This window comes from Terrapene carolina, unplaced genomic scaffold (genome assembly GCF_002925995.2).
Source record: "Terrapene carolina triunguis isolate 2854851 unplaced genomic scaffold, T_m_triunguis-2.0 Scaffold430, whole genome shotgun sequence".
In the NCBI taxonomy this organism is placed as follows: Eukaryota; Metazoa; Chordata; order Testudines; family Emydidae; genus Terrapene; species Terrapene triunguis.
Genome location: NW_020664781.1, coordinates 1,048,233 through 1,058,045, shown reverse-complemented (window position 1 = coordinate 1,058,045; position 9,813 = coordinate 1,048,233). Strand labels below are relative to the sequence as shown.

Here is a 9,813-nt window from a genome sequence, read left to right as displayed (position 1 = left end):
GGCTGTCCTCCACCCACGCCCCTGCCTGTCCGGGCTGTCCTCCACCCACGCCCACGGACAGGTCATTGGCGGAGGCAGCGCAGTCAGATTTGCACAGTGCAGCTGGCTGGAGGCTAGAAGAAAAGCACGAGACCTGAATCCCGGACCCAGGAAGGCTGGGTGGGTCCCAGAGAGTCTCCCCCCAGTGTCTTCACCACGTGGCCCCTTGTCTTCCCCCAGCGCTTCTTCCCAAGTGGGGCCACCCCCTCTGCCCAAGTTCACCCCAGCAGGCAGCAATCCTCCGTGTGCCGCACCACCTCCTCCCTGCATCCAGCACGCCCCAGCCCTTCCTCTGCGGCCTCCTCCTGGCTGAACAGCAGCTGAGGGCTTGTGTCTAGGGGCGGGAAGCCAGGCGATCCTGTGAGGAGAAGCAGCTGGCGGGAGGGGATGGGGCAAGTGAGGGGCAGTCTGGGAAATGGATGGACGGGGGTCAGGCAAGCAGAGGAGGGTCCGGTGAGAGTCCAGCTCAGTTTGTACCATGGATGACCCCCGGCAGGGAAGCCTAGCAGCCAATCCGGCAGCATTTGGCTGGTCGCCTCCTCCCCCAAGCCCTCCTGCTCTGCCACCGAGCAGCTCTGCTCACCCTGTGCTCCGCTTCCTTCCCCGCCAGCGATTGAAAACGAGGAGGAGAAGATCGGCCAGTACCGCCAGCTCCTGAGCAGCCTCCCCGTGGTGAACAGAGCCACAGTCAAAGCACTGATCAACCACCTGTACCGGTAAGGGGGGCACGGCACGGCCGAGCCCAGCTGCGCGGCTCCACTCTGGGCCTGGCCGAGGCCAGTGCTCTCCGGTGGGTGCCGGAGCTGTGTGCCTCGTCCTGCCAGCTGGGCACGCAAGGCCTAGGGTCCACCCAGCTGGAGAGTCACTCACTAGGGCTCCCTGCTAAGGAAAGAGGCGCTGGGTTTACCTGCTGGTTTGGGATGCAGCGAGATACGGGTCGTTCTCTCTCTAACGGGCTGTGGAGGGGAAGGGTCTAAAGCCAGGGATTCAGGAGACCTGAGCTTAACCCCCTGCTCTGCCACCAACTTCCTGTGTGACCCCAAGCATGTTAGTAGTGAACTTCCGCATAGGGGGGTTGGGAGACCCTCATCTAAAGGAGGCTCCAGATATGCACAGTGTTGTTAGGATGAAGGCCAGACTCAGGATCAGCAGAGCAGTGTTTGTCTTTCCCAGAGCTCCGGGGACAGGTTCTTCTGCCCCCCCTTCAAAGAGCCTGCACCTTTTATGGCTAATGGGTCCCACCTGCCGGGTCTGTGTAGCCGTTTATTTTATTGAATGTTAATTATACTACAGTGGGTTCAGCTCTGGCCGCTACAGTCTCACGTTCAACAGTTCTCTCTCTTTGTTCTGGCTCTAGAGCCCATAGGAACACTTGAAACCATAGGCAAGTAACAGACAATCACAAGGACATCTCTTTTAGCCGTTTATTATTAAAGTTACCAACAGAGTTCTAAATGTCACAGCGTTTACACTTCCTAAAGATAAGTAACGACAGACATGCTCACATCCTCCTAGATGGGATTAGAGTCTGTTGGCCCCTGAGGGACTGATCATCAATACGGGCATGGTTCCTGCTGGAGGTTTCCCATGGGAAGCTCAATTTTTCAGCTCTGGGCACCCTCTTTTATCCTGTGATTCTGTCTATACCTACACTCTGCGCGTGTACGTGGAAGTGTCAACCCTCTCTTTCTATCTGGTCTGTGTCCCCTAGAAACACAAGAGACCCCATAGGCTGGGCGGATTCTCATTAACATTGACGTACCACCTTTATTTTGTGGTGAAGACACATGTTGGAGACAATATTTGCTGTAACAGCATTTTATCATTTAAATTTAATCTTCCTGCTAAACTTTCACAATATTACCAGCTGGTACCTCTTTTCCCATCATCTTTCGGGTGATTTCTCGGTCACTGACTCATGTCAGCATTTCTTGTCTCCAAGGCCTAAAATAGTTGAGCTAAAATCTTGCAGGTCTCAGCCTACAGGTTTTTGCGTTTCAGCTTGTCTGACTTATGTCTAGTACATGGTTCCTCTAAATACTGATCAATCTTGTACTTCTGTAATCCTACAAATGAACTCTAATTAACATACAATGAATATGTATGCTATAAGATGTTGATTATTCATAACATCACACAATACATGGATAATAAACTAAAATCATTGGCTACATCTGGCTGGATCTGTCAGGAAGCACAGCCCATTCCCTTAGACCAGCTGGAGAGAGAGGAATCCCTTTCCCGCTCCTTGGTAGTTCTGTTCCCAGGTGCCCACCAGCTCTGCCAGGAGCCAGAGCAGAATTCAAACCCCATCCCCTGTGAGCAGCAGCTGGATCCTTTGACCCACCAGCGTCCCTGAGCCATTCACCAACGGCTGGGGGTTTGCCCTAGGTCAGAGGCGGAGCAGGGTACGTCTGGCCGAGAGGGTCCCCACCACTAGAGAGCCGAGCCTGGGCCCAGACCTTATAAGGTGTTTAGGTGCCTAGCTCCCACGGAGATCAGTACCTTGTAGGATCTGGGCCTAGAGCACTACACACAGCAACCCATGGAGGGTCCCCCCAGAAACGGAAACCCCGGCTGTCATGGCGAGACCTGAGAGGGCCATTGGGGCAGGGCGGGGAGGCAGCTGGAGCTCCGGGAGGAGCTGTCCTTAATGTGCTGGCTTTCCTCAGGGTCCAGTACTTCTCCGAGATGAACCAGATGAACACACACAACCTGGCGATCGTCTTCGGGCCGACGCTCTTCCAGACGGACGGGAAGGACTACAAGGCGGGGCGCGTGGTGGAGGATCTCATCAGCCGCTACGTGGTCATATTTAGCGTACGTAGCGTTCAGAAGCCCCACTCCCCAAAGCTTCTCCCTCAGCGGACTGAAGGCTTCCGGGCCTAGAGCCCGTACACTCGGCTCCCGGGCACCTATAGAGATTGCCTTTTTCGCCCAGCCAGAATGAACGTTTGCATTGTTGTCCGTTGTAACCTGGCCTCTATCTATTCAAGCTCTTCTGTGGAGCAGTGTGGTCTGGTGGCCAGAACACTAGACAGCAAATCAGGAGACCTGGCTTCTCCTGCCAGCTCTGCTACCTTGGGCAAGCTACTTCCCCTCCCCGTGCCTCAGTTTCCCCATCTTACCGATGAGACTAACCTCCTTTGTGAAGTGCTTTGAGATCCACGGATGTTAAGAGCTCGGCATGATTACTGTTACCATGGCCCTTCGCGCCCATTGTTCTACCCTGGGAGCTTCCTCCACGAGGAAGTTTTTTCCTTTGTCGTCTTTCTGATCTCCAGCTTCTCTTTCCACCCGCCGCTCAGCACCTGGCTCCGGGCATACGGTTCTCAGCAATGCACTAGCCACCAGATCCTATAAAGCACCCTCTGCAGATAAAGCCCGGCCATTGGGAGAAGGGCGACTGGCTGGATTTGGGGGATCCATGAGGGGAAGGTGGCTGTGTCTGAGCCATGCTGGAGAAGTCCAGTTTGCTTGGAGGCAAGTGGAGGGTGGGATTGCGTCTCACAGATCAAGGAGAGACCCTGACGACACAGAGGGTCCGGCTGTACTGCCGTCAGGGGGTGTGAATGCAGTACGTACGGACGTACCTGAGCTACCATGAATAACAATAGCAGTGAAGCCGTGACGGCATGGGCTAGGCACTCGACATCGGAGCGGGTGGGGAGAAGCACGGGAAGCCCTGTTGAGTGCCTTTCCTTGGCCAGTGGAGCTGGGCAGGTGGGTGACTCCAGACCAGCACAGCTCAGTGACGGGCAGGAGGCCAGGGACTGATGGGGGAGGCTCATGTCCTCCCAGAGCTGGGCCCCACGTGAAGCTGTCCATCTGGCCTTTCTGCTGCCGGGCTGCGGAGGGTTCGATCACTCTGGCCTTCTCTCCTCTCGGCAGGTGGACGAACAAGAGATGAGGAAACAGCAGGACGAGATCACAGCCATCATCAAGATGCGGATAGCCGGCTCGTCCAGTGGAACCCAGGTAGCCGGCCCGTCCGCCCGCTGGTGGAGGAGGGGCAGGTCTCACCTGCACACGCTCGCTCGGTTCTCTTCGGGGATCCACTGGGAAACTAAGATCTCAGGAACTCCGAAGGGGCCAGGCAGACACAGTTAGTCTCCTCCAGCAGCTAACCTGGGAGGGTCGCTCTCCGCTTTAGCGGTCTGGCTGTAGAGGCTGCTTCCAGTTCTGACACACATGGTTTCACGGCGCTGTGTGTGCTGGGGCTGCCCATTCGCCCTCCCAAGAGCAAATCCCCCTTTTCTATCGCTCCCAGAATCCTAGGCGGTAGAAGAGGGCAGCTTGTTAGGTCCCAGCTAGCTCACGCCACTTCCTGTTACCCTTTGGAAGCTGAAATAGAAAACGTTTTCAGCTATTTCCCCCTCCCATTCAGCAGCCTCTGGGTCTGTCCTCACATCCCCGGTTAGACCACCGCTGTACCACCACAAAGCCAGCGAGAAATGCTCCATGTTCCGGCTGATGGCTTCTCGCGGCTCCAGTCACTGCTGCTGCTGACCAGCAGGGGGCGCTCGTCTATTCTAGTGGGACCACGACAAAACTCATTGTTGTGCTCAATTGCTTGAGAATAGGGGGTGGAAACAGGGTCAGCTGTGTGCTGAGCAGTGGCCTGATTAAATCACATGACCCACCGATCACATGACCTTCCTTTTGCCCACCTGTGGAGTTGTGTGTGTCACAGGTAGGGCTTGGGACCCTTCTCCTCTTAAAGGGCCAGCCACCCTGTGATGGGGGGTTATTCAGCGAATAATGTAGGGCATTGAGGGGGATCTCTGCACCCAGATTAACTCTGGGGTGTTGCAGGCCAGGCCGGGAGGGGATTCACACTCACCAGTGTCGGTGCCCCTCTGTAAACGGGAACCTGCTGGTAAAAGCCCCTTTCTTGTTTCCTTCCAGCAAGCCGGGGACTTCATCTGCACAGTGTATCTGGAGGAGAAGAAGACGGAAGCGGAGCAGCACGTGAAGGTGAGGCGAGGGCAGGGGCGGTGGGAAGGGAAAGAGGCCGTCGCTGGGCGTGCCTCGGACAGGCCTTTGCAGAGTCTCCGCCGGAAGCCGTGTCATGCGCTGTGCGCCCCGAGGAAGGGGAAGCTGGAGGGATAGGCCGGGCAGTGGCACGCGATGCTCCCTTCACTCTGATCCAAAGGGCTGGGGCGTCACAGTGCCGCTTGGGGGACAGTCAGGGTGGCGCTGGTGCTCCAGACAGCCGGCGTGAAATGGGGCAACCGATTGCATCCTGACTGCCCTCTGAGCCCCAGCGCTGGGCTTGCCCTGGCAGGCGGGTGCGGGGGCTTCCACCTCCACCCCAGGACGCATGTGACTCTGAGCACAGGGGATCAGGGGATCCTGCTAGGGAAGCTGTGCACATGCCAGTGTGGGGCAGTGCGGAGTGGATTTTCAATCTGGTCCCTTCAACAGCAGAGCTAGAGCCTTCCTCTGACTGCCCTGACAGAAGGCGCAGCCCTGGCAAACCGCTTCTGACGGCTGCCCACTAGCCACAGAATGAACGCAAAGGTCCGTGGCTCCTGGTCAGAAGGGCTGGTACCCCACTGGATGCTCGGGCTTGCACTGAGGGGTGGGGGGATCTGGAGACATGACCTGCCATGACGCAGACACGAGAGAGGCTTCTTTCTTCCTCGCCTCAGATCCCAGCCACCATGACGGCAGAAGAGCTGACCTTCGAGATCTTGGAGCGGAGGAAAATCGATACGAAGGAGAAGGAGTACTGGAGCTGCTTCGAAGTGAATGAGAGGGAGGAAGCAGGTCGGTGTCTGGGCGGGAGAGAGGGTTACTCCGAGAATGGTAACCTGCCAGGTGTAGAGCGGGTGGGGCACTGGGTCTGAGAGCTGGATGGACAACCTGTGACAGCTCTGGCGAGCAGACTAGAGCAGGGCATCGGGAGAGTCTTGGCTCTGACATTGTGACCTCGCAAGTCACTTAGATCGAACATAAAGCACTTAGTTAGGAAGGAAAAATCAAACACACATCTACCAAGTGGGGAATAACTGGCCAGGCGGTCGTACTGCTGACAAGGATCTGGGGGTCAGAGTAGATCACAAATGGAACGTGAGTCAATAATGTGATTCAGTGGTGAAAAAGGCTAATATCATTCCAGGGTGTATTAACAGGAGTGTCGTATGTAAGACATGGGAGGTAAATGTCCTGCTCTACTCAGCGCTGGTGAGGCCTCAGCGGGAGAACTGTGTCCAGTTCTGGGTGACACACTTTAGGAAGGATGTGGACAAATTGGAAAGAGCCCAGACGAGAGCAACAAAAATGATCAAACCTGAGCTGAGGAAAGGTTAATGAACTGGGCATGTTTAGCCTTGAGAAAAGAAGACTGAGGGGGGACCTGATAAGTCAGGGGCAGGCAAACTTTTTGGCCTGAGGGCCACGTTGGGTTTCCAAAATTGTATGGCGGGCCGGTTAGAGGAGGCTGTGCCTCCCCAAACAGCCAGGTGTGGCCCGGCCCCCACTCCCTATCTGACCCCCCCCGCTTCTCGCCCCCGACAGCCTCCCCCAGGACTCCTGCCCCATCCAACCTAGAGGATGGCGTGGACTGCACTCTCAGCAAGTTTGCAGATGACACTAAACTGGGAGGAGTGGTAGATACGCTGGAGGGTAAAGATAGGATACAGAGGGTCCTAGACAAATTAGAGGATTGGGCCAAAAGAAACCTGATGAGGTTCAACAAGGACAAGTGCAGAGTCCTGCACTTAGAACGGAAGAATCCCATGTACTGCTACAGACTAGGGACCGAATGGCTAGGAAGCAGTTCTGCAGAAAAGGACCTAGGGGTTACAGTGGATGAAAAGCTGGATATGAGTTAGCAGTGTGCCCTTGTTGCCAAGAAGGCTAATGGCATTTTGGGCTGTATAAGTAGGGGCATTGCCAGCAGATCGAGGGACGTGATCGTTCCCCTCTATTTGACATTGGTGAGGCCTCATCTGGAGTACTGTGTCCAGTTTTGGGCCCCACACTACAAGAAGGATGTGGAAAAATTGGAAAGAGTCCAGCGGAGGGCAACAAAAATGATTAGGGGGCTGGAGCACATGACTTATGAGGAGAGACTGAGGGAACTGGGATTGTTTAGTCTGCAGAAGAGAAGAATGAGGGGGGATTTGATAGCTGCTTTCAACTACCTGAAAGGGGGTTCCAAAGAGGATGGATCTAGACTGTTCTCAGTGATAGCACATGACAGAACAAGGAGTAATGGTCTCAAGGTGCAGTGGGGGAGGTTTAGGTTGGATATTAGGAAAAACTTCTTCACTAGGAGAGTGGTGAAGCACTGGAATGGGTTACCTAGGGAGGTGGTGGAATCTCCTTCCTTAGAAGTTTTTAAGGCCCGGCTTAACAAAGCCCTGGCTGGTATGATTTAGTTGGGCATTGGTGCTGCTTTGAGCAGGGGGTTGGACTAGATGACCTCCTGAGGTCCCTTCCAACCCTGATATTCTATATTCTAACTCCCCCTGTTCCCCGTCGACCCCCCCCGGGACCCCTGCCCCATCCACCCCTCCTTGTCCCCTGCCCGCCCCTGGAACCCCCGCCCTTGACTGCCCCCTGCTGCCCCATCCAAGACCCCCTCTCCTTCCTGACTGCTCCCCCGGGACCCTTGCCCCCATTCAACCCCTCTGTTCCCCGCTCTCTGACTGCCCCGACCCCTATCCACACCCCCGCCCCCTGACCACCACCCTGAACTCCCCTGCCCTCTATCCAACCCCCCCTGCTCCCTGCCCCCTTACCGCGCTGCCTGGAGCACCGGTGGCTGGCGGCGCTACAGCTGCGCCGCCCAGAGCGCCAGGACAGGCAGCCGCACCGCCCGGCTGGAGCCAGCCACGCCACCGTGCAGCACAGAGACCGGGTCAGGCCAGGCTCTGCTGCTGTACTGCCCCAGGAGCTCACAGCCCCATCGTCCAGAGCATTGCGCCGGTGGCGGGGCGAGCTGAGGTGCTGCAAACCAGGTGCTGGGGGCCAGATCTTTAAAGGTGTTTAGGCACCTACAGATGCAGATAGGCATCAAGCACTTTAGAAACCCCCACTAGGTGCCTCTCGGCATTTTGAAGCTCCTCAATACCTTTGACTATCTGGCCCTGGGTGTCCAGCTGGGCTCCCCAGCTTTGTGGCACCCAAAATCAATAGCCACTTTGAAGTTAGGCCTTTCCCTCGCTGTGCCCTCGGTTTCCTTTAAACAGGGAGGGTTAGAGCTACTCACCTTTGGAAAGTGCTTTGAGATCCTTGGATGAAAGGCCCCACGTTAATACTAAGTAGCAGCAGAGGGCCGAATCCTGCAAAGAGCTGAGCACCCAGCAAGTCAGCGGAAGCAGTGGGTGCTCTGCAGCTACTCAGGACCTCTCCGGATTTTGCCCGGCCATGCTGTGAAAATCCCAGCGGCAGTAAAGGCCTTACACGAGCAGTGTTTCCCGACCTCCAGACGGCTGAGCCGCCTTCAGGAAGGGGAAACCGCCTGCACCCATTCGGCTGGGCCATGTGTCATTCAAGGCCCATCCGTCTGCAGTAACACCTCCCCTTTGCCTCCCCGCGGGGCGTGGGGTGAGCTCACCTCACGCTGTGGCCGGTGCTGACATACGCTGTTGTTTCTCCTTTAAAGGCTCAGTCTTGCTTCCACTGAAGTCACTGGCAATACGATCAGTGAGGTCAGCGGGGGCAGGATCGGGGCCATGATGGGGAAGTAGCTTGTACAGATTTGAAGGCCAGAAGGGATCATTATGATCATCTAGCCCTCTTTGGGCACATCTTCACTTGAGTCAACTCGGGTTCTACCTCGGGGTTTGACCCTGACCACCTCCTGTCTACACACACAGCCATCTCACCTGAGCTTAGTCGTGCTTTCAGCCCGAGCTAGCGGGTGCACCCTGGGGTACAGGTTAAAACCCAGGTGAGTCTTTCACTTGGCCTAGTAACCTACCCATTTTACAGAGGACACAGGCTAAATCACTGCAGTGCTGATAGTCCTCCAACACCTTCCCACGATTCCCCCCTGTGCCCAGGACAGACAAGTCCTCCCACAATTCCCTGGGAGAGAACCATCGTGTGGCTCAGCGTCTGCAGCACGAAGAACCCGGGATCACTCCCCCGGGTGACACACAAGGGAAGACAGAGTAACGTGGGTGAGGCTTTGCAGGGGGGCGTCTCACCCCCAGGCAAGGCTGACCCAGGTGCCAATCCCAAGTGAGCTCTGCAGCAAAGACAGCCCTTTTGGCACCCAGCTCTGATCCGTGGCCTTTCATCCGTTGATCTCCAAGCTCCTGACAAAAACAGGAGTATCATTAACCCTGTTCCCCTCTGGTGGCAACAGCACCCAGAAGCTGCCCTGGCTGTGGTCTGCAAGTACCTCTTTTTCTCCTCATCCGCCTTCCCCGTCCCCTCTCCAAGCGGCCGCACAGTGCCAAGGAGGTCTGTCAGAAAGCTGGGCTCTCCACAGCGGAGTGGGACAGGAGAACTCGTTAGGAAGGTGACTGTCCCGTTCAAAAGCTGTTTGTTAGTTGATTGGACTAGTTAATTCACCGCCTGGCCAGTGCGTGTATGGGAGACCCGTAACAAACATTTCGGCGCTGCATGACATGGCACGGATGTTTTCCCTCTCAATCTGTATTGAAGCAGTTACCCAGCGTTGTGCTAGGGGGCGCTATGCTGATGAGTCAGAAAGCTGAGGGACTGAGCTCTGTGGTCATTAAAAGCCCCCAGGCGCTCTTTGCCAGAGAAGATGCATGAGGCCTTGGTGTCCAGCCTGAATCCTCGCATTCT

At 56.1% G+C, this 9,813-nt stretch overlaps 1 protein-coding gene across 3 annotated transcripts in view; it reads left to right on the top strand.

The window, feature by feature from the left end:
- ARAP1 (ArfGAP with RhoGAP domain, ankyrin repeat and PH domain 1) overlaps positions 1-9,813 on the top strand; it is an 83,114-nt gene that overhangs the window by 54,701 nt on the left and 18,600 nt on the right. For all 3 annotated transcript variants that reach the window (XM_026658356.2, XM_026658357.2, XM_026658355.2), the window contains exons 19-23: positions 650-755; positions 2,712-2,859; positions 3,931-4,017; positions 4,948-5,016; positions 5,694-5,811. In XM_026658356.2, coding sequence (XP_026514141.1) covers positions 650-755; positions 2,712-2,859; positions 3,931-4,017; positions 4,948-5,016; positions 5,694-5,811 — 528 coding nt within the window. The remainder of the gene's footprint in view (positions 1-649; positions 756-2,711; positions 2,860-3,930; positions 4,018-4,947; positions 5,017-5,693; positions 5,812-9,813) is intronic.